Here is a 27,829-nt window from a genome sequence, read left to right on the forward strand (position 1 = left end):
CCCGAAGATCGTGGTGAATAGCCTTGCCGTAAATCCTCCTCCAAACCAGCCGCAGTTTTCCTGCAGTCAAGCAGAACCTGGGGTGAAGCCGGCTGCAGGACAGCGAGGTCCTGGGCACGCCGGGTGATGCTGTGCCGTGCATAGGCATGTCAGAGGGACATCGCTGGGGCAGGAATGCCATCTCGTGGCCGTAAATAGCTATTATGTGATTAAATCCATCTCCCATCCCTTCTTACAGCTTCCCCGTAACTGTGCCTATCAGCTGCGCTCAGGAAGCACTTTGTGCTGAAACCAAGCACTTTATTTTCTGTATAATGAAGACCATCCTTTCCTGGGCTGCTGAAGTCGTGCCATCAGCCTCGTCAGCTCCTCTTGGCTGCTGTGCCCCAGCAGCCGTCTGATGCGGTGCTGGCACAGGAGCGTGGTCTGTGGGACCTGCTCAGGAGCCCCCAGGAGGCTGAGAGCAGAGCAGACCTTCCCAGGCTCTGCCTTGCTGCAGTCTCCGCCAGCTTTATCCTGTCCCTTCTGCACCTTGCACACTGAGATGCAGACGTGGTGCTCTCACAGATGCATTTCTCAGCTGGCAGCAGCGTTGCGGTAGCCAGTGGTGGGAGCCGCAGCTCCCGGAGGGAGAGATGGTGCCTTTTATCGGCTGCCCGGCGCTGCTGGCTGCGGGATGTTCTGCAGGATGCTGTCTGTGTGCGTGACGCTTTAATCGTGTCTCAGAGCTGTGGGAACAAAAACTGGGCAGTCCCTGAAGTGCTGGGATTAGGATGTCCCAGGAAACCATGGATTCCCTCATTGAGCCATTGAGTTGTCGGGCAGAGCAGGTCTCAGTGCTCCAGGCAGAGAATTGGCCCTGCTTGGCCTGACACAGCAGAGCTCAGGGCAGGCACGGCCCCAGCCTCTGGGCGTACCGGGGTGTTCACTTTGTCGTTTACAGAGGCAGAAGGTTTCGGCTCATCAGGAAAACCTAGGAGTTTGTAGCTTATCCCATGGCAAGGGGGCTGGAAGGCTTCTCTGTCAGAATGCCCGACTTCTTTTTATCACTTCTTTGTGAGCCAGCTGCTGAAGGTGTGGGCGCCAGCCTCTGCCAGGTGTTGCAGGCGTGTCCATGGTGCCACGTCCCCTGCCCTGCCCCGCTGACACCTCTCCCGAAGAGGAGCGAGCTCTCTGCTCCCCCGGCATTGCTGGGCACTGCTGGCTGATCTCCGTCTTTCCTAGAAATTCACAGAGACTCGTTTCTGAAAATGAAATTAGCATTTTCAGCCTGGTGGAATTAATGCCGTCCCTGCGCCAGGTTTTCCTGCTGAGCTGAGTAAATCTGTGCTATAATGAGCTGCTGCTTTGGAGAGACGTGGGAGGGGAGCCCAGGGAGATCACCAACAGCCATAACCTTGGTCACTGGCCTCTACTTACTGGTTTCAAATAACCAGTATATGTAATGCGTTAGAGAAAGTAACAAGAAGCTTTACTGCAGGCTTCTTCGCATACAGGTAACAGTTAAACACTGTTAAAAACTTCTAAGAACTGTTCATTTTATTTCGTGCTGCTGTTTCAAGAAATATGTAAAAACAAGCCTTAGTATCACAGGTAGGGAAGCGGGTGTTGCCTGTTCCATCAGCCGCATGAAAGCAGGTTAGCTCTGCCTGGTGGGCCTCTTGTCTAGTGCTGCCTTCCCAGTGCTGGAGCTGCGGACGCACGTGATTTATGGCCCCAGAGTTAAGGCTGCTGCCCAGAAAGGTCTCCGCTGGGAGGTGGGGAACGGGCTGAAGAAGGAAAACTGTTTGTTAGGCAGGATTTTTGGAAGAAGTAAATCAAGACTGCCTGTAGCATTTCAGTGATGCACAATCGGACCTCTCCATCCTCAGAGTGAGATGGGCTCCAGCAAGTGCCCCGGCCAGGCACAGCGGTAAGCAGAGAAACCACTTAAAAACACCGCACCACACAGCTGGCCTTCCAAATTCTGTCCCAGACATGACCACATCTGTTGAAGGCCTTTCAGAGGGACTGCCTAGCCTCTGTACACAGGCGGGTGGCATTTGGTGGCATTTGGTGGCAGTGGCAGCACGCAGCAGGAGGCAGCTGCATGCGGCATTGCGCATCCCAGCACAGTTCAATGCTGTTCTAGTTACATTTAAAAAATGATGCCGGGCAGGTGGTTCAATGAACTAATGCAAATCTGGCCAAGATGCAGGGCTGCTCATTCGGCAAGACATTACTGAAGCTGTAAACTTACGGGAAGGAGGCAGAAGGGTGGCATCTACCCCAGCTAGGGGCCGTGCCCCAGGCTGCTGCTGTGTGTGTTGAGCATAACGCACCTCTGGAGCGAACACACTGAATGTAGCTCTCCTCTCAGACACATTTTTACTTTTATATGTTTCATGTTTGCTCCATGCAAGCTGCCAGGCAAACTTCTTTCAGCGAATATATCTGGAGAGAGAGAAAAGGTGTCCTCTGGCAGTTTTGAAGCCCATGAAAACTGGTCGTAGATCATATTTAAATGTCAGCTCTGTCTAAAGCACATCACTCTCCAGCTGCTCCCATGTTAGCCTACGGATAGGCTGAGCTGCTTAGCAGGGCTGATTCATGGCCCAGCGATATAATTCAGTTGCACTTGTTCATTGTTTAGAGAAATCACAGGCATCGATGTTCTGCTAGATCTAGTTACAAGGCCGAGGATGGAGGAAGGCTCTCTGTTTTAAATTAGGCAGGGGCTAAGTGGGCTTGCTGGAGACAACAGGACATGAATGAAAGAATTGAATGGGAAACAACTCTCCCCAACAAACCACTTACACAGCCTAATCTAGAAATTTCTCAGCTGAAGAATTGAATACCCCTGGGTATTTGTATGTATGTTCAGTGCTTGTAAGGTCATTGGTACAATGACGAAGTCAATGTCTCTCAAAAACAGCTGAGAAATTTCTAGATTAGGCCACGTAAGTGGTTTGTTGGGGAGAGGTGTTTTTGCAGAGAGTTTATGGCAGGAATGGGTAAGAGCATGGTGCAGGGCCAGGTGAGGAGACCAAGTGATCTTGTTCCGTCTGTAAATTGGGAAGGGCTGGGTAACATCACACCGAGGGTTTGCCAGATGATTGCCAGTGTGTAGCTTGAAACACCTCCCAGCAGCTTGGTCTGAGCAGCTTGGCACCTGCATCAGCAATGGCAATGCTTTCCCTTCGGGTGCCAGGCAGGACAGCACCCGTGAGAGCTTCTGGCTGCTCCTTGAAATGAGAGAGGTAAGCCTGTCCTGCAAGTGCTCCGTGTTACATGAGCCCACAGAGGCTGGGGGACCAGGGAGCACCTCCCTCCCTTGTAGTCTGGTCACTTCTGGGTATGTGTCATCTTGTGTTTGGTTCACAAAAGTAACTCTCAGTGCTCTAGGCTGTTTGGTTAACTGTCGCAATGGTACCTTTCAATAAATTTCTGTTCCTAAAGCTTGCACACAGCCAACAGTGCTGATCTACTTATTTTGCTTGTAAAAAGTAAAACAAGTTAAGTTAAGCTCATAGAAGGTAAAACAAGTTCTCAGGTTAGCACCTGGGGCATGCGTCATCCTCTGGGTCTTTGCAGCCAGAAGAGTTTGATCCCGAGTTTGATGCCTAACGAGAAACCCTGGAGACACAAGTAGATCCTAATTATATTACCGGAGCAGCAGAGATGGCATAAATCGGGCTGTAATTCTAGCAGAGTCCTGAGGCATGGCATGATTTCCTGGCTAGCTTCAGGCTTTGGGATGCATTAGGCAGTAAGAAATGCTGGGCTGAGGGTTTCAGGTGGGATTCGGATAATGAATATGGTCCTAACTGAGAAAGTACTGTCAGGATTTTCTGCTTGTAATACTTCTTGTCTGTGGTGTGTGTGTGTGTGCGCATATGGGTACAAACATATATATGTATCCTTTTGGCTATAATGATATTATTTCTCCTGGTTTGCAGGTGAATTATTGCTTTGAAGTGTACGCATGGGCTGTGTGGCATGGGGACAAGACGGTGTGGGTAGTTCATGAGAGGATTTGCCCAGAATGGATCCCAGGGCACTTTCCCAACAAATCAACTCCTGCAGTGATAATGTGCTTAATTATTAAACGCGGAAATGAAACCGCTACATTGCTATTCCCTCAAAAGATCCGAATACCTGACTACTGTCCAGAGCTAATTTTATGACCGATAATTTAATACGCGGCACAGATAAACTGCCTACTTAGATTGAATACAAATGATGTTTCAGTGCCATGAATTATGGCCTTATGCTGAGCATCTCTATGGCAACTAATGACATCACCGCAGGCTCCAACCTGCACAAAACCCAACTTCGGAGGGTCTCTGCTCGTTGGCATGGATCTTTTCGTGGCTTTTGGGGGGATAAATAAGCAAGCACCACGGTGTTGTCAAGGGTTTGCTATGTATGTTTACTGTCATTTGAAACATTTATTCCCTTTGTGGCTAATGTTGTTCTCATGAAGGAAACCTAATGAAAATTACTGTTTGTATTTGGTTAGTAACATTTGTTGATAACATATGGTCTGGGAATGCTTCAGCAAATAAGAGCTTTTTAATAGTAAACAGAGATATGAGTTCTATAAAGCAGATGCTGTCAAAATACACAGCGTAAGGTTCGATATTTTCTTACTTTCTCCTTTTATCCAAAGCAAGATTATCTTTCTAATTTTCCCTGCTGGTGACAATGCAGGTTTTTTTAAGAGAGAAAACATAATCTGTGACCTGAATCTGTAATTAGAAAATAAGGCTTTTTCTTGGTTCTCATGTTTAAAACATTTATTAGGAAGCTGAGGGATCAGACACTAAAAAGATGTAACGTTGGGGCATCTGACTGAACTGCAGGGCTGTAGGTAATTCACGCCAAACCTCTGCTCCCTGCGCTGGTGGCAGTTGGATGCATCATCATAAAAGATGAAACGTGGAATAGGGACACGGGAAGAGAGGGTATCGGAGCAAAACTGATGAAGAAACCCAGTTAATCAGCTCCGTGCTGAACGTGCTCATCTGCTAAGCTCAGTTGGACTAGATTTGCTCAGAGAGCAAAGCATAAACCATACTCCTCATGCATAAAAGCGGTAAAGTATTTTTCCCAATACGTTTCCAAACATAAAACCTGCTCTTTGGTATTTATGTTTGAAGAACATGCATGTTCTGGACACGCATAGTCTGAGCCTTTCCCAGTCACTTCAAGGGTACTGCCCTTCCTCAGCAGAGGATCTAGTTTGAGGTCAGTGTGAAAGAGAAAGTCATTTACACAGCGAGGAGGAGTACAAGTGGTTAGTGAGATACGGCATAACCTCTCATCTGACTTGCAGTATTTTAGGTTGCATTGTGTATTCTGTCATGTCACCCTGATGTATTGCTCGTGGCATGCTGTTTGTTTCTTTTAGTTTGTAGAAAGCACCTTCTCTGTGATGATCCTTCAAGCTTGCTTGTACGCTTTGCATGAGCTTTGAAGTGTGATGAATATTCAGGATCTCTGGAAACAACATGGAAATCTAGTTGACAATGAATTAAAAACAAAAAACAAACAACAACAACAAAACCAAGCAGATCTTATCTACTAGCTTCACAACAGGCTTCTGCATGGTCAGATGTTCAGCAGTGTCCTCCTTGCAGCAGTGCCTTCTTCCTCAGCCCTCCGTATGCCCTTCATCTTCGGCTGAGCTGCTGCCTGCTAACGAGAGCAAGTGCCATTTTAGGAGTGCTTTGCTCAGCTTTGTCTGGAAGTTTGTGTCTCACTTTATTTTAATAAGTTTCTAACTCTCTAAGAAGTAGAAACAAATCTTGAAACATAACTGCAAACTTTCAAACATAAAAGCACCGTGTTATTTTACCTCTTAGTGTAGAAAGTATTTTTTTTTCTTTTCTCCACTCCTTTCAAACTTGTCTAAAGCTTGCAAATAGGCATTAGTTCAAGTCCCACTTAGTTTTTTTTCCATGACCCTCTTCAGTCTGTTCTTGTTTGCCAGAGGGGAGTTTTCCTGTATCTCAAAAACCTTAGCACAGGTGAATAATTTGACTTGTTGGTGTGAGTGGTACCACTAGTGAGCCTATTTGAAAAGCTGTGGCCTTTAGGATGTTGAAGAGACTTGGCGTTTCACAGATTTCCTTTGCCTATGATCTTTCTAAATCAAAGCTGACTGTTCTGGGTACCTTTAAAAGAAAAGTCCTCTTGTAACTGAAATAGAGCAGAACTGGGGGTGGTAACGAATAGAAGCAACCCGAGACTAAATTAATATATTGCTTCGTGAGAGGAGGGGACGAGGCCTCTGAAGTTCACTCACTGTTCGTGTTCTGCAGGTCTGGGGGAGTGCTGGGCACATGCAAACCCCAGAAGTTGCTAGAAGGATTAGCAGTGGGTCCAGAGTCTGGCAAGGCTCCCTAGAGACCGGCAGGTTGTCACCGCTGATTAGCTGAAGAAAGGGAGTAAGTGAACTAGAGGGATCCGTTTAGAAATCATAGCAGGAAAGCTGCTAATCCGGGCAGGGCGGAAAGGGGCGACCTTTCCCTGCCACACGCTGTGCTTACGGGTCGGCACGGAGGGCCCCGGCCGCTCTCCCACTTGCCCAGCGCAGCAGCACCGTGAGGTGCAGGGCTGTGGCTCCGGCGGCACCGCTCCGTGCAGGGCACCTCCAGCACCCTCCGTGTGCCCAGCACAAGTGACCCCTCAGTCCCACAGCGTGTGCAGGTTTCTTTGCTGAGGATTTGAGGAAGGTCAGCTGCAGGGGGGGCTCCCCGTATAAGGCTCAAAATGGCAAATTCGGCCGTCCATGTCAGCAGGCTGCGGGTTGGACCCTGTGCCTGCAGCCTCACTGGAGCTCATGGGGTTGTACTCCCCAAGGAACTGCTGGCTGCTAACATCCTCCTGCAGTACTGTAGCTTGAGGCAAATAGCCTCAAGTGTACCAGACTTTTCAGGAATGGGTTGCAGGTTGCTCTAGTTTGCCTTACCATGTGGTTCATTCAGCTTCCATAGCGCTGCTTTCCAAGGCACAGTACCAGCCAGGGAGATGACTCATGGTGTACAAATAGTAGATGGCAGTTCCTGTTCATTGCGGGGCTGGAGAGGTGGACATTTCATGGCCCCTGCCATCCCATCCCCAAGGAGCTGGTGTCCTGCTCTGCAGGCCCACCCAACTAGGCTTACTGCAGACATCATGGCTTGAACCTCAACCCGGGCTGGAGGACCGGGTTGAGACTCAGAAGAGGACTCAGGTTAAATGTGGGGTTTCTTTAGAGAAAGCAAACCTCACTATAAACCTGGAACGGAGAGGTTAACTAGCCAGGAGAAAAGCAGAGGCACAAGCGATCACAGATGTCCTAGGTGCAGGTGTTCTCGATCCTCAGATTCTGTTGTAACTACACAGGCTGTCACTGCCGGAGATGTATTGTTCTTTCCTTCTAAATAAGTTCCCTTAAATTTGGTTTCATGCTGCTCCCAAATATCCTCTTTTCTCCCCAAAGAGACATCATGGTTTTTCCAAACATCTGTCCTGCATTTCCCTAAGAAGATAATTAATGCCCTTGTCACTCAGCCCAGCCACTTCAGCCTGTGCCAGGCACGACATTTTCTGTTAACCATTGCTCGCCCAAGCAGTAGCGCTGCTGGGCTGCTGCTGGAGCTGAGCATGTCTCTGTTTTTGCAGCTGGGGCACCCAAGGAGACTTCACGACAACACATGCGCTTCCTGCAGTGAAGGTGAAGCTGTTCACGGAGAGCACGGGCGTGCTGGCGCTGGAGGACAAAGAGCTTGGGAGGGTAAGGAGATTTTGAGTTCAGTAATTTTTCCCTTCTGGCCCTGCTTTTCTAGAGAAATCTCTCCTGTACGGAAATATCTTTGGAGCACAACATGCTCTGCTTTTTTGCCAAGCTTCAGGAGGGAAAGAAAGCAAGCTCTCCACTGCTGGAAAGTAATGCACCTCGCATGCTGTCTTTGTTGTTAGTTTTTAATGGCAGCATTTCAGCTGGCTGTGCCTGCACTGAGCAAAGGCAGAGGATCTTGTGTGTGATATTGGCAGTCCGGAAAGCTTTAGAAGTTGCTTACGGAAATGGACATTCCTGAGGCAGAAAAGGGGATTATGCTGAAGCAAAAAGAGAGGATTTAAGTTTGGCAGGAGTGTGTTAAGCTGCTCTCATATCTGCTGAACAGCCAGTGCACGGCTTGAGCATTTGAAAGCGCTGACAGCAGTTCTCATGGCAAAAGGCTTGAAATCCTGGCTCCCCCAGGAACTGTGGCTGAGCCGTGGCTTCAGTGGGGCTGGGCTAGGGGGTGAAATGGGGGGCTCCACTGCCCCCAGAAGTGGTGTTAATAGCAAAAAGCTCAGATTGCCCTGGGACTGGCCACGGAGCATCAGAGCCAACCTTCCTGCCCTGTCCCTGCCCCTTGCCTGCAGTCCCAGGCCCTGGAGCTGGTGGCCCTCCAGGACTGCAACCCACAGCTCAATAACATCTGTGGACAACAGCTTTCCTGGGATGTTAGGACACTTCAGCTCATCTCCGTGGACATTTGCATCGTGCAGCTGTAAGTTTGTCTTAGCCCTAGGCCTAAGCAGCAGGAAGCTCTCTGCCAGGCCTTCCTCAGCTCTCTCAGCAAGGGAGGCCTCAGTGGCCTGGGCTGGTGTCCCCAGCAGCATCGAGGGGCCTGTACAACACACGCAGAATGCAGCCTTTTAATCCTACCTAGGGAGAAAAGCCCAAGTCCAGAGACATCCCACAAACTGGGTATGCAAAGCTGTGAAGGAACCTGTGGCTGACAGAAACCACACCGAGCCTGATTTGGGTTTCCCAGGGCTGGTGCCATGAGGGATGCTCCACAGCCACATTGCGGCTTCATAACATTATTAAAAAGACTGGGAACCAGCAAAATGAAGAGCAAATGATGTTTATTCAGCAAGGGAGTAGATAGCAGATCTGTTCTTCTGAACTGCATGGTGAAGACCCCAAGAAGTGCAAGTGTGACATTTCCAGTTACGGACTAATCTCTTGTTGGGATGTTTTTTGCTGACCCGTGCAGTACACGGCTTTTTGGGCCTTGACACAGAAGAGTTTGCCTCTGTCAAACAAAGTTTGTCCTAATTAACGTGATTTTTTAACTCATGTTGTTCATGCAAACGCCAAACATTCTTTTAGGTCCTACTGAGTTGTTGATCTAATTTATATCTTTATGGTGGAGAACACCACAGGTGTTTTTGTCTCATATAATTTACGTTCATTTTGACTGTTTGTCTTTTCACATTCACATAACATGCTTTGTTCTTGCACTTGAGAGAGAGAAAAGCAGAGTTACCCCTCCTTTCCTCATCTCAGTTTTCTCTTCAAAGAGAGTCACAGCCCCTCCAGACTTCCCTCATCCACAACACCATCCTGCCTTTCTCCCTGTCCCGTTTCTTTTTCAAAAGGAGGGTGACCCCACCAGGCTGCAGCACTCCAGCCGAAGGCCTCCATTTGCTTTGCCGCACAGCATCATAATATTTTCAGGATTATTTTCAAACCCACATTCTTCAAACGGCCCGGTACCTCCCTTTATCCACTGCAGCATGCTGAGCGGAGCTTTTCACCCAGCCGCCCACAATGCCATTCAGGCCTTTTTCCCCTGAGTGGTTACGCTCGCTGGAGGACCCACTTGCTTTGTAGGCCTTGTTCCCACTGGCAGCCATGAGCAGCGCTGACTTTGCTGCTCCGGGGAAGCAATTAGCCTCGCGCCTTGTTCTGAGAAAGATGTCAGGCCCCGACGCAACCCCCCTGGCCCTGAGATGCCGAAGAGCCGGCCGTGCCAACGCGCTCGAATTCCCGGTCCAGCGGGAAGCCATCACCCAGGGTAAGCTCCTGAAATCCCAGGAATGCGGGCCAGCAGCAGCGGGCGCGGGGCGGCAATTTCCTCTGGCCAGCGGCCACCGGCGCTTTGAGGCGGCCGAACTTCAAAGGGACGCTCGGGGTGCCTGGAGCGGCCGAGATGACGCGTGTCCGATCGGGCCGCATCGGGATTTCTTTTTAACGAAATAAAGAAATCGGGAGCGCGTTAAGCCCCTGATTTAGCTGTTCAAATGGGTGCAAACCTGTCTGCGGAGAGAGAAGTAAGTCTCTGAGGAGCATTTCTACACAAAAACACCCATGCTTAGCCGCCCTTTTGAGAAGCAGCTTTGTGCGCTGCCAGGCGCGCACAATGCTCACTTTCTATTGCAAGTGTTGAGCTGGCAGCCGGCCGGCACTCCTCATTGCACCACTTGTGTCGAAGGGAGAGCTAGAAATCGCTCCCAAGCCCCAAACTGCTGGATGGGCAGCTGAAGCCATGGGAATCCATCCTGGCCCTATTGAGGCCAGTGGCAAAGTGCCCGTGGACTTCAGCCAAGCCAAGGCTTCATCCACTGAGAGCAAGGAGGGGAAGAGCCATGAATTACAACAGCACCGCACAAAGTTTATGCGCCTTTCGATGAAAAAGAGTTAGAAATCAAAATACAAAGTATCCCAAACACCCTGAGTGGCTGCTGCCTCGCAGAGAGATGAGGTTTAATGTAAGGCCATGGTCTGTGTGCTTGCCTGGCCTGCCTTGCAATGGGGATGCCTGTATGATGCACAGATCTTGTTGCATCTTGGGCATCTTGTTGGACTTGGGCGTCCAACTTCATCATCCACTTCTCTAACAACACCCCATGTGCAGTACTTGTTTCTTTTCTTCAGGTTTTGCTTAAATACATTTTTTTCCAAGTGTTAGAGACCAGTATTGCTCAGTTAATCTAGGTAACTAATAACAGATTCCTGCCAGAGAAAGCATGAATGTAACCCAATAAACGATGCTTTAAATAATGTTGATGAATAAGGACAAACTCCAAAATCTACTGATGTTAACCTCAGGCTTTGGAGGAGACAATGAAATAATTTTTAAAATCCTTTGTCAGAGGATAATAGTGTCAAGAATATTTTGGTGGCAGGAAAAAAACAACAAACTACTTTGTTGACTCTGCAGTGAAGTTGAGTATCTGGAATATAACATTATAGTCTGGCTGGCGTTTGGCAGGAGCACGGAGTGATGGAAGCACAGCAAATAACAAGGATGAATGCTGCCGTTTGTAAAAGAGCCTGCTTGCGTAAAGGTTAATGGATTTAAAGGAGATTCATCTCACTGCAGGACAGTGGAGACTAATAAATTTGCTCCAGGCAAAGTCACCTCTGAGAGAGAAAGTGTTGGAAGAGGAATGGGCATAGGAGGGAGAGGGCATCATTCTGGTGTGAAGACAGCTACAGCTCTGCTGTGCTTTTCTTCACACATGGACACACGTCCCACAGTCCCAGGGGTAAGCTACGTCAGAGGACATGTGGAAGCACGAGGAGAAAGCTGTGAATGCTGTGTAGTTCTCGAAGAATATTCTGTGGCTCGCTGGCTGAGGGGGATGCCCTGCTTTTGGCGGGTAATGAGTGAGAGGAAAAGCACAGCTATGATCGGAAGGGATTACTTGCCTCTTGGAGCCTTTTAGTTTCTTTGATTTGCCAAGCATTTCCATTGGTATTCATCTGCACAGCTCCACTGAAGTCACTGCTGTCGCATTGATTTACCTCAGCTGGAGACTGCCCCATCATTTCCTCTCTGCACGAAATGGAAGCAGAAAGTCCTGCAACGACCGCTGTCGTGATATGTGATGCACGTTTGATCTGTTGTCTTAGCACAGTCAGACAAACTGACCTATCTGCAGCGCTGCCTACTGCATACAGGCTTACCAATAAGCAAAAAACCAGACCATATTTACCACAGCCTGGTGGTAGCAATTGATGAACCGTTTTAGGTAAAACTCACTGAAGCCTTCAAACAGCACACCTCACGTGGAAATGTCAGGAAGCCTAGCGGCTGACGGTATGGCTCTGAAAGCAGAGTATTGTAGGGGGTAACCTCAGCAAAAACTTATTGCTGGTTTGCTCATCAGATCAGTCCACCATCACTTCTAAGCTGGTTTACCTGCACAGCTGCAAGCTTGTGTATTGCTCTCTTTCCTTAAATGACTGCAAGATGGGAACTGATAATGCAGTTCTGTTCCGCACAACCCCATGAAAAACAGCACAGCAGATAGAGGAGCCAGAGAATATATGAACTCATCTCAAAATAATAAGCTGAACTTTAAAACAATAAAGAAAAGCTAATCTCAGTGATGTGTGTAGTCATTTCCACACTGACTTTTAGGAGAAAGGTGGCTCATCTCCTGTGTTTTTGTTACCCAGTAAAACCCACTTTATGAACAATTTTAACGTTGTTGATTTTGACGCTTGCAGGTTGTTCTCCACCCTACTCCCAACAGCCCAAAGCAATCAGAGTGGCACAAAATGACAGTTTCCAAAAACTGCCCGGATCAGGATCTGAAGATCAAGCTTGCCGTACGAATGGATAAACCTCAAAACATGAAGCACTCTGGGTAAGTGTCTTGATCTGAACTCAATTTGTTTTGCATGTGCATTAGAAAGTTTCTCTTTTTTTAAGATTCTGGAAGAGGAACTCTATTTTTTTCTCAAGATCACTGGAGGTCAAAAGAAATTTAAATATAGAATCTGCATTAGTTCAGTCATTTTTAATTCATTTTCCATATTCTTAGCTAGTCTTTTTAATGCATGTCAGTCAAACAATTTAAATTTTAAACAGCATTCCCCAGGAAATTGCTGGTTTATTTTCTTCCTGTAAGGAAATAAGAAGCAAACTGCCTGCCTCTCTTATTGATAGGTTGGTATAATTTCCTAAGTTATTCTGTGTTTCCCTGTATTGACTTCTCAGAACTAAAAAATCAGTGCACCTTCCACTTGAAATAAACTCCAAAGTGATCATCATTATTTATACAGAGATGCACAGTGCAACTGAACAGCGGTTGCCTGCAGCAGGTCAAGAGAGTGTAAGTAGGACTAATGAAGTGGGATGTTAAAAGGGAAACCTCTCCCCTCCATATGTCAATATCAGAGGATTTGGGGCCAGGGGATCCCGAACTGTCTCCCCTGGCCTCCCCCTTCATTCCACACAGGGACAGAAGAGGTTGTGACATTGTAGAGCAGAAAGGAAATTTTTAAATTCAGGATTATGTAATTCCTGTGCACTTTAACGTGTCCTGAGTTGGCCAAAAGGGAATCATTCCTATCTTTGCCCAGAAGCAAAAGCTGATGTACGCTTTTCACTGGTAATGCAATTACAAATTAGATCATCCTTGGGAAGATCTAGCTAATGCCATTGGCAAGGCTTTTCTCTGTTTACTCTTCAGAGCTGAGGATGTGATAAAAAATAGAAACTATCTAGGAAAGTCACTGCTTTGATTAACTCTTTCTCCAGTATGTTTTTGGTGCTATAAAAGTAACTACTTCATTTTTGTTTTCAGAATGTTTTGTTAGGTTCAATCCATTATTAGATGGATTAAAACAATCATCTTTCTTTTAGTTCCTTTTCCTCATCTTCCTGTCTTCTCTGCTAATGAGATCAGAGCCAAGAGCCAGATTTGGCCAGTTTAATTTTTCCACCGTGAACACAGGCACCAAAAGCAAAAAAGAACAGTTCACCCATCATACCTGTTTCTTTGAGCATATCTGATAGCAATAGGGCTGAGCACTCCTGACTTTTCTCATCCTGTTTCCAACTAACATTTAATTAACAAGATGGTGCTGAAAGCTACATGGGTTGTACTATTAGCTTGCTTTTGTAACTGAAGTTATTTTTCTGCCGGGTTTAGTGGCAATAGTAAGACAGACAATTATTTCCCTGTTCTTGAACTCTAAGCCAAGGACTCAGTGCCCACATCAGCACAATACTTGGAGTTTTGTGGCTTGAACATTCACTAAGACTATGTACATATGTTGGATCTCTTCCTGCATAAAAAGCACTAGCATAACCAAAAAGGAATTGTTTTTCTATTTATTGAGCCAGAACCAAAGTAATTATAATGATACATAAAACGTATTAGTGTTGAACAATGTCTTTGTAATTACTATGAGTCTGGTGCTGCTGCTGTTTTTGCCAGTGTTTGTATTACAGTGTCACAGCAGCTGCTTCATCACAGAGATTAAATGCTAATTTTGACATTAATTTTAAAAGTTAATTCTTCCTTTGTAAAACACAGTAAATTCACTCCTCCTCAGAAATTATTCAGTTTGCTCGTAGCCAAGCGATTTCAAGGAATTCATCTTCAGCTGTTCAGCGAAGTGACCTGCTTTAGTCAGTCTGGTGTGTGCTGGGGTCCTTGGCACTGGTTTTGCTGCGGTAAGGTGCCCTCTGTTTGACACCTCCCCTCATCCAAATGGTTTTGTGAAGGCTTAAAGCAACACTTGGGCTTCCTTCACTCAGTTCTTCCATTGAAAATGTATTCTGCGCCCATCTGACCACATAGTGGCTATTCACTGGCATTAAAGGGCTTCTGAATTCTGAGCAAGCTGTAAGAGACAAAAAAGAAGAGAAAAATAATACTGTGTAACATCAAGACTCTGGGAGTTTTTTATGTCTCTCTCTTTACAGGTTTTTTGTTCAGGCTAGAAGTAAACACGTTCAGTAATGCTGCCAAGCTTGAGAGTCTTGTAATTACTCCTGCTTCTGCATTAACTTCAGTTTCGAGCTATAAAGAAAAGATACCGTAAACAACGTCTTGTCACTTGTGTACTGAATTCACCGATTCTTTTCTCCTAGATATTTATGGGCCATTGGTAAAAACGTTTGGAAGAGATGGAAGAAACGCTTCTTTGTCCTGGTCCAGGTAACAGATTTAACTAGAAGTGATCTTAAATTACAACAAGAAATAGTTAATTCTTATTTGTTTGTTATTTGTTTATCCTGACCATTTTCGCTGCTGTGTTACTGATGCAGAACTGTGGTTTAGCATAGGTTCTTTGTTAATTCATACATCTTTTTTCTTTTAAATACGTACATCTCAAGGACAACCCAGTTGCAGTCTCTATTTAGGAGTTTCTTGATGCAATGCAACACTCAGTGAAATGGAGGAACAATTTTAGTGAGAAGTTTAGTGAGATGAGGAGGAAACTATGTCTTGGCTGGAGGTACTTGGGTGTGAATGCTCTCGTTTGAGCCTCCAGGTAAAATTTCAAGTCCCTTGTAGTCTACAGAAATTTTATCATTGACTGTGTCGGAAGTCAGTATTTCATTCTTGATGGTTATCTCGTCTTCATACTCATATATTCATTGATGCCTCTCATTGTCTGCAGCTGTCATTGATCATTTTGCAATGTCTTTCTCCCTTTTTTCTCTCTTCGCTGTTTTTTGGGATTTTGGGTGTGGGTTGTTTTTTTTTTTATTTTTACTTTCTTCCCTCCCAGTTCCAGTAGACCTGTATATTTGACCCTGGTTAATAATTTCAAGTAAACAGGCAGAAGATGTCTTATACAAGCTAAAATAAAAGGATCTGGTCAGTACTTGGCATGTTGAATCTTCCCTCACCTTCCCAAGGGCAGCTGAAAGCACTGCGTAAATCACAGAAGTGTGGGGTCCTGGTTTGGGTGGCTCTGTCTTCACAGTAGCCTGATAAACCACACAGGGGGTACTCTGGGGTCCTTCTCTTCCCTCTGTCGTCTCTGAGTTCCCCAGGGCGTGTTGTCTCCAAGTACGTGAAATAAAACGTTTGTGCAGGGTCCTGCGGTGCAAGTACCACAGAGATGCTGAGATGGAGTAACATGGGATCTGTGCATAAGATCAGGGAAGGTGCAAACCAGAGGCACCAGGCTCCACGTTTTGGATGAAGTGTGCTTGTGTGCTGATTTTCCTGTGCGGGTAAAGGCAGGAATCCATGTAGTCCATCTTCCCCGTTACACAGCTGGCTTCTCACTTCTCTGGTCCCAAATCACCCGGTGCAAACTGGTGAGTTTGGTTGGAGTTAGGTTTAACTCCAGTTGTCTCAGTAGGAAACTCAATTGCAGTTTCTCCATCACTGCTGGCTTCCATAGCCCTAATCCATGTGGCAGATAAGGAAATCCATCCTGGGGTGGCAAAAGGGATTTATGACTGCGTGACCCATGCAAACAGAAGCCCGTTTGGACTGACCAGCTGCATACCTAGTCCAACAACCAAGTTCAATCAGCAGGGACAGTTGAAGCGCTTGTTTTGTACTCCAGATGGGGTCGAGATGGCCACAAAAGGGAGGGAGTTAGTGTAGAGAGCCACAGGAGATGCCTATATCTGCCCAGGAAGTGTATTTAGATTTAGGTAAAAATGATGGGTGTAGGGTTGTTGTAATCCATTCCCAGCGACACCTGGTTTGCAAATGGTCTCCATGCAGGGACCAGCTAGGTCCTGGGTGGGTGCTTGGCACCTTATGGGGGGACCCAACATCTTGCAGGGCTAGGCTGCTGGAAGGGGATCCCAAAGAGCCGGCAGAAGCCATAATTTAGGAGAAGCCTTTGGGGAGTCTTGTACAATGACCCTGTTCTTGTGCAGGAGCTGAGGGATTGCTTCTCTTTATTAAGGTCTGTGCTGAGGTTAAAAATGCTGTGACGATGTGTGATCACCTGTAAAGCAGCTGGTATGGCTTGTCCCTGGCAGATTAACTCGTCTCCTTTGAACCAGGCTCTCAGGGCCTTTTCCCTGTGAGCAGGGGTTCTCCAAGGGCCCCCTTCTTCAGAGAGGGCCTGTGTGTGACAGGACAATTCCTCTTTCCTCATATAGCTTCCCCCACAAATAAATATATCAGTATTCTTGTGTGCGAGGGTTTGCAGGTTTGGGCATTAATCCCCATGTCTCTCTCAGGAGCCATTTGTCCAGCCTTTCTGTGGGGCTGCAGTTACAGCTCTCATTTTTAGCTGCCATATATTTCTCAGCTTGCAGTGGAATTGAACTGCTCAGTTATTCCATGTTTTCTCCTGTTACTAGGTCTGTATTCGTCAGTTGGCATATACGAGCAGAATTTGGCCAGAAAAGCAGTTCATTTGAATAAGATGAGCAGACTTTTGCCCCCAGAGAGTCTCTGTAGCCCACCTCAGAAATTCCAGCTGCCGCTGCAGCTTCTCTGTTATGTTACCGTTTGCTCAACATTTGGTGCAATGTAAAGTGTTCTGCCGTACATCAAATATAAACAAGAAACACTCTCTATGCAGTCCCTCAGATGTAGTTTGAGCATATTGAACATGTCAGCAGGCAATAAAGATGGAATAAAAATACTTTGCTGTCCGTATGTTTGTCATTTGCTTTTCATGCAATGCAAAGGATGGGTGCTGATACGAACAGGGATTGGCAGCAAAGGTGTTGATGTCCAGAATGCTCTGAACTCTGCGGAAGCACAGACAGGGAATAACCCTGGCAGGAAGGTGAGCCGGCTTACTTACAGAAAGAATGGACGAGGAGCAGCCTGCGTGTCAGGAGCTCAGGCATCAACACCAGGCTCCTGCTGGCACCGGAGCCAAGAGTTAGAGCCCATAAAGTTCCTGTGGGGTATTGCGGTCAGTGCGTGAGACGGCTAAGAGGACAGGCATCTAAGTCTGGATGAATAAATGTTTTCTTTCCTATCCCTTGTCTCTGTCCCTTACCTGTAGCATCTTCTGCTGCAACTCCATCTCCTCTCCCCTCCCTTGCGGAGTAACCTCATCCTCCAGGTCCTGTGTCCTCTCCTGCCCCGCTTTCCCCATTTCAGGTGGAGGCAGCTGGTCCAGCCTCGGTTCCTTCAGTGCTGTGCAGTGGTGTCTTGTGCCAGAGGTTAAGAAATTCACGGTAATAAATACTCAGACTCTTCCTAGCCATCTAAACAAGGCTCAAAGGTGCCAAGCTGCATAGGCGGCACCGTGGAGGAAGGTGTTGATGGCAGTTTGGCTCTTTTCTGTCAGCGATGCCTCGCCGGGATGAACGGGGGCTTTGCACATGTACATGGAAAAAGGAGCTCTACAGGGAGCATTCCCACTGCGGCTTGGCTTCTGTAAGCCCCAGAGAGAAGGGGAAAGGAGCAATAACTCACTTGTAATTTGGGTGGAATAATCCCTCGCACCTTCTGTGGCTGTGTAGCTGCGAAGGCAGTACAGGAGATGGTTTGTTTGGGTGTAGTGGGTGAGAGCAGTTCCTTTGTCCCACTCCTGGAGCTGGGCCCTACCTCTTCAGCACATGCCTTGCTGGGGGGTTTCGTTCGCCCCCCGGTAAGGGTGGGCAGCGCGGAGCAGCTTGCAGAGCCAGTGCATGCGCTCCTCCAGCGTGCACCCATGCGACGGAGGGGATAGTTTCCTCTTTCGAATGAATCGCAGTCCTCTCTGCACGCTGCCCACCCTTCTCGTAGACACCCTTTGAGATGAGCAGCAGAAGAGCAGAATACTGATTAGATGTAAATTACATGGCAGAGACTCGTTACTTGCCTAATTTTAAATCCTGAGATATGCAGCGTGAAAGCGATGGCAGAATATGGCCCTGAGCTTGGATGGAAATGGTCCGCAGCATCACAAGTGAGGAAAATGCTTCGTAAAGGCAGCAGTCATGCCAGTGGCGGTGGTAAGCGAAAGCAGTGGGACAATTTAGGGCAGCGTTCTCTGTGACTGGTTAGGAAAGAAATTGTACATCCAGCACACACGTTATCATTGTTTCCTAAGTTGCTGTATCGGCTGCCTGAGCACAAAATACGATTTTCAGCCAGTTTGTCAATTGGACCCTTGCTCACACGAAAGCTGGGATTTCTGGGAGCTGACAGAGCCTGTATTAATTCTTTGCAAGGTCTGATGTCCTCTACTGGCAACAACACTATTGCTGCTTTTGGTGGGCTTGCCAGCTTTGCAATAGGAAATCTCTAATGATTCTTAAGGGCAAATGAATTAATTACATCGAGATTTCAGACTGAATCTGTTTTACTCTTGTCATAACCCCATTTCTGTGCTCTGGCAGCATATGGGAAGTAACACTCCATGGTACCTGGATGACATGTCTGCTGAGTAGCTTGAAGCAGTTTTCAGCTGAGTGTGTCTGATGGTGTTTGCAGAATGCTGTTGGAAGCAGATCAGCTCTCTGCAGATTAAAACCAGTTGCAGTGTCTTCGCCTGGATCTATTGTTCTAGTGACAGACTCCCTGCGCTCGTTATAATTTAGACTAATGGTGACAGCTCCTGCTTTTAGCGAAACTCAGCTGACTCGGGATAAAATGAAATGAAGTAAGTATTCAGTAACTCCAGATAACCAGCAGAACTGGAAAATAATTTGGCAGAATTGCAGTATACTACACCAGCAGTCCTAGATGGTAGTCCTCAGGTCAAGGTGAATGACCCATAGCTGGTCCCCGTCATCGTACTAAATCATGTTTTCTGCTAGACCCTCACTGAAAACTGGGCGTAGATGGTGATTCCTGAGAAACCCTTGGGTGTTGATGATACAAAACGTTTGGGAACTGCTGGTTGAACAGCCGCACAGCTGGCTCCACCTGGCTGAAGCAGAGCCTGCTGTCCTGTCTGCACGGGGCGAGCTGCTGTAGCGGGCACAGCTTCCCATCCCGCAGACCTGCCTGAGGAGAAAACACGCACACCTCCCACTTGGAGGCTAGGACAACTGCTATGTGCAATTGTTTAGGGATGAACGGATGTGCTGAGATGTGAAAACCGTTGTTTTCACATTTGTTTCTTTAAGCCAGATCATTTCCTCTGCTCATTTGTGTCAGTAAAGGGCTCGGGAGGCAACATACAGCTGCAACCAGAGGACAAGAGTCTCCCATCAAAGTGGAAAGCTGTATTACAACTGGCAGTATCTTAGCACAGTTTCTCTCCCTTGGGACAAAATGCATGCTGTTAATCTAGGAAGGGTCCATTTAAGAATTTAACCCAAGCGGGGCGGTGTTATGTCAACACGGGGAAAGGGGGAAGCGAATGACTGAGCTGTGTGGTGCTCGGAGTGCGAGGGATGACAATTAACAGGTTTGAGCAGGATTCTCGGGCACGTGGTGCTGGCTAGGGCAGGAGTACTTGGTGGAAAAACAGGGATGAAGTCAGTACTGGTTAATACAGATCTACTGTATGTATTAATCAGTCGGGTTATATAGCTGGTGACAGAATATGGTCAAGTGCCAAGAAAGTCAGATCTAATTTAGCAGTCTGGGAATAGTGAACTTTGGCATTTGTCTCCAGCTGTCTGTTTCCCCTTTTCTCAATTTCTTTGTCTTTTTCTCTTTTTTTCTCCTACTTTGTTCCTCCTGTTCTTCTGTCTCAAATTATTTTTCAAAGCATTTTCCCTTTTTTGTAAGGAACCAGCCAGGGCAGCCTTGGATTATTTCCCTTCTTTTAGTTTCGCTCAGTTCAGCTTCCCTAGATGCTCCTTTCCTGGCCCTCATCTAGTCCCTGGATGAAGTCCCAGTTGCTCTGAGAGTTTGTCCCTCCCTGGGCAGAGATTTCTCCTCTGTCTTCCTTCGGTTTCCTCTCTACCCGTGTTTTTTTCAATTACTCAAACCATTCATCTCGCCCATCCCATCTGCTCGCTCTCATACTCAGCTATGGTTCAGTGTGAACTCAGCAGGCTGTAAGATTAATTTCTGCTATTAACTGTTTCACTTGTCTGGCCACTTCTAAGCTGCTGCAGAAGGCAGGCCCTGTAACACGCCGTATTAGAGGACTGATGAGAGGCGAGCTGCAATCTCCACTTGACCCTGCAGCACTGCTCAGCAGCAATGCGAGATAGGGACATACCGCGCTTCCTAGGATCTCATTTTGTAGGATTTTTCTTTAACATCACTCATAAATGGAAGGAACCACATCTCACTGGTAGCCAGGGCATCAGTTTATTTCTGACCCCAAGCAGTAAAGCTCTAGGCTGCAACGTGTCATGTCAGCCCTTGAAGTTGCTAGCTCGAGTTGTTTCGGTGTGGGCACTGTGCACGGCGCTGTTGGCTCCTTTTCCAGAGGACATCAGCAGCAAATAGCTGTCTCCTCCTTCCAGCCTGATCCGAGCTTGCCTGCTGCCAGGCTTATGAGTGACCTCTTGGGCAACCTGGGGCTTGGGCTTTGGGCTCGAGCTGCATTAGTGGAGCAGCAGTTGGACGTGATCCCAGAGGAGAGCTGGCCCCACACGTTGTAGACTGGCCTGTAGGTGTCTGTTGGAGATTTCTTGTAGTAATGATGTAGACCAGCTTCTTCCAAGGGAACCATGTGAATGCTAACAGGAGAGAGCAGCTTGCTTTGCACCTATCGCAGCATGGCTCCGCCAAAGTCTTTCATCCACCCCTCTTCTGTAACTTTTAACATGAGAGGTGTAAGCTTTGAAAAGCCTCTGTGTTTCCGTCTGTTATGGTTGTGTTGGTATGGTTGCCTTATCGATAGAGATGGATAATATTTACTGGGTTCAAAGATGAGGTGAGTTATTTGTACATGAGGAGGAGCTGGAAATTCAGACCTCATCTTCAGAGCCAGAGCAGAAGAAACTCTGACCTACTGAAAGGATTTTACCTGTTGCTAAAAGTTTGCAGGATTAAAAAAGCATTGCTTGTATCAATGTTTTCCATCAATGTCGGCGTAGATTAGCAGGAAATCATTTCAGGAATTGAATTTATCTTGTAGTCCCTAAGTTCAGGCTGTCTAAGGCAGAGAAACCAAACCCCTGGCATTCAGACGAAAGCAGCAGGATCTTGTCGTAAATAAAGCTCATTCCGGAGTTTGTCCAGGAGATGGCAGCAACATACTGCACGTCTGACTGAATGAGCAGGAGTCGCCTGAATGTAGTGCTGAGGGGCACTGGGTTATTTTTAGATTTCTTTGCGTTAATCTTTTTAATTTTTGTGTTGCCGGTACGGGGGTACGCATTCAGCGTGCAATGTGCACCGGTGTGCTCCTGCTATTGGTCTGTTACGTGTCAATCTTTCATCCGAGCTGGTAGCTCGAAGGAAGATGCAAGATGCTGAAAGCATCACTTTTAGTCCTACTCCCACAAACGTGTTAATGATAGGGTTTATTCTTAGGTGGTTTCTGGAGCTGTTCCTGGAGGAAGGCTCAGCGCAGGCAGGGGCTGCCGAGAGCGGGCTGGCAGCTAGCGGAGGCCTGTAGAGGGCAGCAAGATACCGAGCGCCGGCTGGGGATGCTGAGCCAATAGACGGCTCCCCCGATTTAAATAAATGACATTTTATTAGCGATAGATGCCACCAAAATATATGCTGGGTGTGTATTTGTAACAGAACGGTTTCTCTGGAGTTTGGAGGCAAAATCCCCCAGCTGCTTGCTTGATGCAGAGGGAGCAGCTGCTCGCGTGAAGCCCATCTTTCAGGATCTTTCCCAACTCCCAAAAAATGATGAGTACGATCCTCTGCCACCCACCAGAGTTTTAAAGATCCCTCGGAAGTCAAAGTTTCCTCCAGAGGTCAAGAAGATGTCCACCCTAATAAAATTACGTAAGGCGTCCGAGATGTGACACAACCTTCCCAAAGTCACTTGAAATCATTTGACAGTAAATTCCCCCGTGAGTTCCTAGCCTGGAGCACGGAGAATCCTCCCTTCTCCTCCCCTCTCCTCTCCGGCCGGGCTCCTCGCCGCCCATCCAGATCGCGGCGCGGGGAGCGCGAGCGGGGCCTTGATGCGGGCTGATGGCCTCCCGACGGCGATGGGAGGGCCTGGCAGAGCCCCCGCAGCCGAGTCGGCTTCCGTCAAGAGCTTGACATTGAATGCATCGTGTCATGCAGATGGTACCTCAGAGGAGTGAGAGCTGCCATTTACAGCAGTGATGACAACAACTGCCGAGATCAGTGGGATCTTAAGATTGCTTTAATATGACTGGCACCTAGCAATTTAGCTCGCATTGTTTGTGACAGGGTGTCACTCTTGCACTTGTCTGGGGATGAGTGATAGAGTTTTTTAAAGCGTGGCGCTCCCTCGTCGGGAGGAAATTAAACCCCTGTACGTACCGATGCGGGGAATTAGGTGCCTGCCTCGGTAAGGGGTGTTAAGAGAGTGCTTTGAGAAAGCGTGGTAAAAGTTTAGCGTGTCTCATAAGCAATGACTATCAAAATGACCCCACACACCCCAGTCCCCGTAAACCACATTCGTAAGCAGCTCGGAAATGCTTTGTCGTGGTCACCCGGTGCCATCTTAGCTTTGTGATTTCCTCCAGGTTAGTCAATATACGTTTGCTATGTGCAGCTACCGGGAGAAAAAAGCCGAACCTCAAGAGCTGCTGCAGCTCGACGGATACACTGTGGACTACACCGACCCGCAGCCAGGTAGGGCAGCCGGCCGCTTGCTGCCGCTCGGGCTCGCGGCGCTGAACGCAGCTCCCCAGCTGGGATCCTCCCTCCCTGCTTGCAGCTGAACTGTGATCAGCATTTATTGTAAATATGTTTGTGTTTAGACTGATCATTAGCTATGCATGACTTTACTATAAATAGATGGAAGGAGTTGCACAAGAGGAGGGAAAGACTCGTCTTTTCTGGGGAGCCTAAGTGAATTAGATGCGTACATCCCAGTGCAATTTGGCTGGGAACTGAATGCACAGATTGAGCGATAATCCTAACCTCTGCCTCCAGATTATATTCTCTAAATAAAAGGTTAGCAGCTGTGCCTGTCCTTATTGTAGAAAATATTTATGGGACCGACCCACCATTTTTGCCTCTCCCATTTTCTCTGGTAGATATATGTGAGGGGAAGGGGCAGGAAGGCCCCAGGTACCAGGAGGTGCCTGCTTGTGTACATGGTGCTGGGACACTCCTTCAAGCGGAGGAACACCACCTTTCTTTTATTTCAGAGGGGCAACACACTGAGCGTGTTGATCCTCCCCATGCCCTGGATAACGGTGTCCCCCAGAGGAGACGATAAAAGACATACTAGGTTTGTCATCAAGAACTTGATACCAGCTTTATTCTGATGGTGGGGAGATGGGAAGAAAGGCACTGAATCGGGGCAGAGATGGAAACGAGCATCCAGCCAAGCAGCTTTTGTGCAGGGCGAGCTCTGGGTTCGCTGGGGGGCACCCAGAGCGGTGGGGCTGTGGGTGGCCGGGGAATGCCCATTGCCAGCCTCAAAGTCTGTGGAAATCCGGTGCCACTTTCAAAGCCTGCCTTCCTCTCCTGGCAGGTTTGGAAGGTGGCAGAGCATTCTTCAACGCCGTGAAGGAAGGAGACACGGTGATTTTTGCAAGTGACGATGAGCAGGACCGCATCCTGTGGGTCCAAGCCATGTACCGAGCCACCGGCCAGTCTCACAAACCTGTGCCGCCTACCCAAGTGCAAAAGCTAAATGCTAAAGGAGGAAATGTTCCCCAGCTAGACGCTCCAATCTCTCAATTTTGTAAGTAAATAAGTTCTCCTAGAGGGCAGAAGTCTTTGATGGAAAGATTTTCTGCACTGATATAAATCAATATTCACGCACGTGTTTTTGATTCCAAAACAGTTCTTTTTCGTTACCATTAAGCTGCTTTTTACATCAGTGGATCCAGAACCAGTTAATGTGTGTGTTTAACACAACCAAGCCCAAGAAACAAAATTCCTTGGGGAAATTGTCAATGATTATTTGAAAGTGCAATACTTGATAAATAAGAGACTGGGATCTGAGAGCCCAAGACCCGACTTGCTTTCTGCAGACACCCGTTTACCCCCACACAATAAACTGCAGACCGAGATCAGAGCAATTCATTAATGCCATTAGTCGTCTATCAAATGTATCACGTGCTCAGAACTACAGGTGCAAATCTTGCAAGTATGAAATGCACACAAAAAAAGAGGTCTACTGTTGAATATTCAACTGTAGGAAAACATATGGTATTTTTAACAGGTTGCTTTGCAGGCCAGTTAGATGTGAATTTAAAGCAATCATCTTTTAAGTTGTAGTTATGCAGCATGTCCTGTGCAGTTATACCCAGTTCTGTTAATTTCAAATTTAGAGCAATTTGTTTTGTCTTGAAAATGTAGTTTGATTCTGAACCAGACAAATTCTCTTCGCTCATTTTTTTTGATGGAACCTCGGTAGCACATCTCAAATCCCTTTGTGGTGTAACATACAGCAGTTCTCGTTCATTTCAGCAAAAGTGAGGAATTAGTATGATAAAATAGAACTAAAATAAGGAAAAGTGTAAATATTAGTAAATTATAATTTTATCAGATTTTAACAGTTAAAATAGTCTCTAGGAGGCTGTTTTGATTTTTAATCCCTTGTTATAAGGAACTCAGAAAATCTACCCCGGCTTACAAATATCATCTGCACATCTTTTTTATGGGTTTAACTTCTTCATAGCAATATTTATAAAAAATAACAGTGCAAGACATACATCTGTGCAATCAATTTTAGAGCAGAAAACCGCTGTTTGCCCTTTTTGTGTGTGTGTCCTCCGCATTTCTGCTTATGTTGGACTCCTGTCTGCCTCGCGTTGCTGCTGCTGTGAATGAGGATGTAGCATGATGCATTTTGGTAGACACATAGGCAGTATTTCCATTTCAGTGCCCCTCATCCTGTTCATCCCATTCAAGTAACTGATTTGGGGGGGGGGGGGGAAAGGTGTAAAGGATTGGGGTCTGGAGGGAAGAACACATCTTAGAAAGCCAAGATGGGAGGTAGGCATTGGCTTCCTACAAGTGGATTGTGTTTACCTCTACCCAAAATGTTGAGTCAAAAAGTTGTAGGAAATACCAGGCACTTTCTGCTGGAGTTTATGGAGTCTTCATTTTGCCAGACCCATACGTGGGGTCTCCTGGGGGAGGAGGGCAGATCTCTTTCTCAGACACATCGTAATTGCCTGGCAGCACCTGCAGCAAAAAGCCTGCCAGGATTTTGGGGAAGGAAAGGAGGTGCTCAGGGCCATGAGGTGTTGTCACCCTGCACAGCAAGTGCTGTGTGAGTGAGGAGAGCCAAACCCAGACTTAGGTTCCCTGGGAGATTTCACCCCAGGACCTGCAGGGCATCTGGGGGTCAGGATCTGACCGGTTTCCCTCACTCGATACCAGCTCCAAATCCAGATCATTCAGCCTCTTCATGCCACCACCCTCTTTCCATCAGCAATGTGTCTTCCTCACAAGCTGGGTGGCTTCAGGCTCCCCTTTTTGCTGGAAAACCCTTCCAGATGTGTTGTGCCAAAGCGTGGAAACCACTCGGCTCCTCACCCTGCTCACGACTTGCTTCTTCAGCATCCACCAGGCTGTGCAAATAGTGCGTTTGTTCCTCAGTATTCCTTCCTCCTCCTGCTTTGGATCTGGATCCCTGTGGAACCTCTTGGTGCACCGAGTCTTCATCCTGCAGGAGGAGGAGGGGTGCATGCCGCAGTATCCCATCATCTCAGCAGCAAGGCCTGCTCGTTTTTCATATTTTAATGTATGTATGCAGCGATGCTCATTGAAAAAAGTCATTGGGCACAGCAGTTTAATAAGAAGCAGCAGAAGTGAATCATGCATGCCACACATGATGGCTTATCACGAGTCTTAAATACACAAATACACTTCTCAGCTCCTTCAGTCTTTAAATTCAATCGTATCAAGTATTGCATTTTTAAAGGGTCTTGGTTTGTTACTGTTTTTTGTTGTTGTTGTTGTTTTAAAATTATTTTTATTTTTTGACCTGCAGAAAGGTAAGGACTTTTGCAAGACGTTTTATTTATCTTTATACGTGTCATATTTTTGTGCTTATTAGAGGCTATGGTAAATGAAGGGTTTGCAAAGAAGTAAATGTTAAGCAGTTTGATGAGTAACTGTCGTTCTAGCATTCATGTTGTAGCAGTCCGAGGTGGCACATGCGCATGCATGCACATGCAGAGAAAATCCAGCCTTCCATTCCTGTAACGGAGCTGCCTGTTAAACAAACTTGAGAAGAACATATTTTGCTGTTTGAGAAACTTGGGAGCAATAGTGAATTCATTTGGTTCCCGCCTCATTCGAATTAATAAATACAAACTCAGAGCACTACTGAAATTCTCATCGGGCTTTCAATAGCAACACTTGTCTTGGAAGTAAGCAGACAGCTCCGAACAAGGGTGGAATATATTTTATTTGCATTTGAAGTACAGAAAAAATAGATCCTGCTATTCATTAATTTTTGTATGAGTACAGTCCTTTTTATGTGGGTGAACAATCCCTGTTAGAGTGAAAAGTTTTGCTTTTTTATTTTGCTACAATTTGAAAGAAAAAATCCATTACCACAAAGTTGTGCTTTTCTCCAATATTTGCATTATAAAAGAAAAAAAAAAACTGTTCTTGTTTACTGTTGAAATCATGCACAGTATTATGGTCAATAATGCTGCCAATACATACTACACCTTTTGGCAATATTTAAGCTTCATAAAAGTGGTCACTTGTCTGAAAGCACCAACCTTTGTTCGTTCTGTGTTAGTGATGCATTGAACAAAATTCCCAAACATGCTCAGCATTCATTTTTTTTTGAAACCGTTTTCTTTTTAACATGAAAGATTGGTCAGTAATTGTCTTACGTATCACTTGTGGTTATATTTCATTTTTAATGTCTGTTTATATTTAATGACCGTTAATCACACCATATACAAAGAGTTGGTTGTTTTGCGAATTTGTAATGATTTGTTCCCCCATAATAAGTAGCTAGGTTTATTGAGCTTCATAAGAAATTTTTCAGCTGTGTTTTTTTATTTTTCGTTGGTTTGGTTTTCTTTAAGTTTCTTTTTCATTCTTTGCTTGAACCCAAATATTTAGCTGCTAGGTTAGGGCTCCTGTCTGCTTTCCTGAGCCTTGTTGCTAGTCTTTATGTTATTCTGGTTTGTTCCTTCTTACCCTGCTAACTTCTAGCTGGACTCAAGGGTAAGTGCTTCCCTGTAGCTAGCACAGCTCAGATAATCAGACTAGATTATCTGACATATGCAATGTGCTTTTTCTTCTCTTAAATCTTTCTCATGTTTAGATTTTGTAGTACAAACTTTCCATGTTATTTTCCTGAATTTAGGTTTGAAATGTAAGTTTCCATACTGAAATTAGGATGCATGTGATGTTTGCATAA

At 46.5% G+C, this 27,829-nt stretch overlaps 1 protein-coding gene across 7 annotated transcripts in view; it reads left to right on the forward strand.

Annotated features, from left to right (window-relative positions):
• The window catches only part of CADPS (calcium dependent secretion activator), a 203,506-nt gene that overhangs the window by 86,757 nt on the left and 88,920 nt on the right, over positions 1 to 27,829 (forward strand). For all 7 annotated transcript variants that reach the window (XM_067003206.1, XM_067003209.1, XM_048069814.2 and 4 more), the window contains exons 7-11: positions 7,651 to 7,762; positions 12,263 to 12,402; positions 14,640 to 14,706; positions 23,001 to 23,109; positions 23,960 to 24,172. In XM_067003206.1, coding sequence (XP_066859307.1) covers positions 7,651 to 7,762; positions 12,263 to 12,402; positions 14,640 to 14,706; positions 23,001 to 23,109; positions 23,960 to 24,172 — 641 coding nt within the window. The remainder of the gene's footprint in view (positions 1 to 7,650; positions 7,763 to 12,262; positions 12,403 to 14,639; positions 14,707 to 23,000; positions 23,110 to 23,959; positions 24,173 to 27,829) is intronic.

Source organism: Anser cygnoides, chromosome 10 (assembly GCF_040182565.1).
Source record: "Anser cygnoides isolate HZ-2024a breed goose chromosome 10, Taihu_goose_T2T_genome, whole genome shotgun sequence".
NCBI lineage: Eukaryota > Metazoa > Chordata > Aves > Anseriformes > Anatidae > Anser > Anser cygnoides.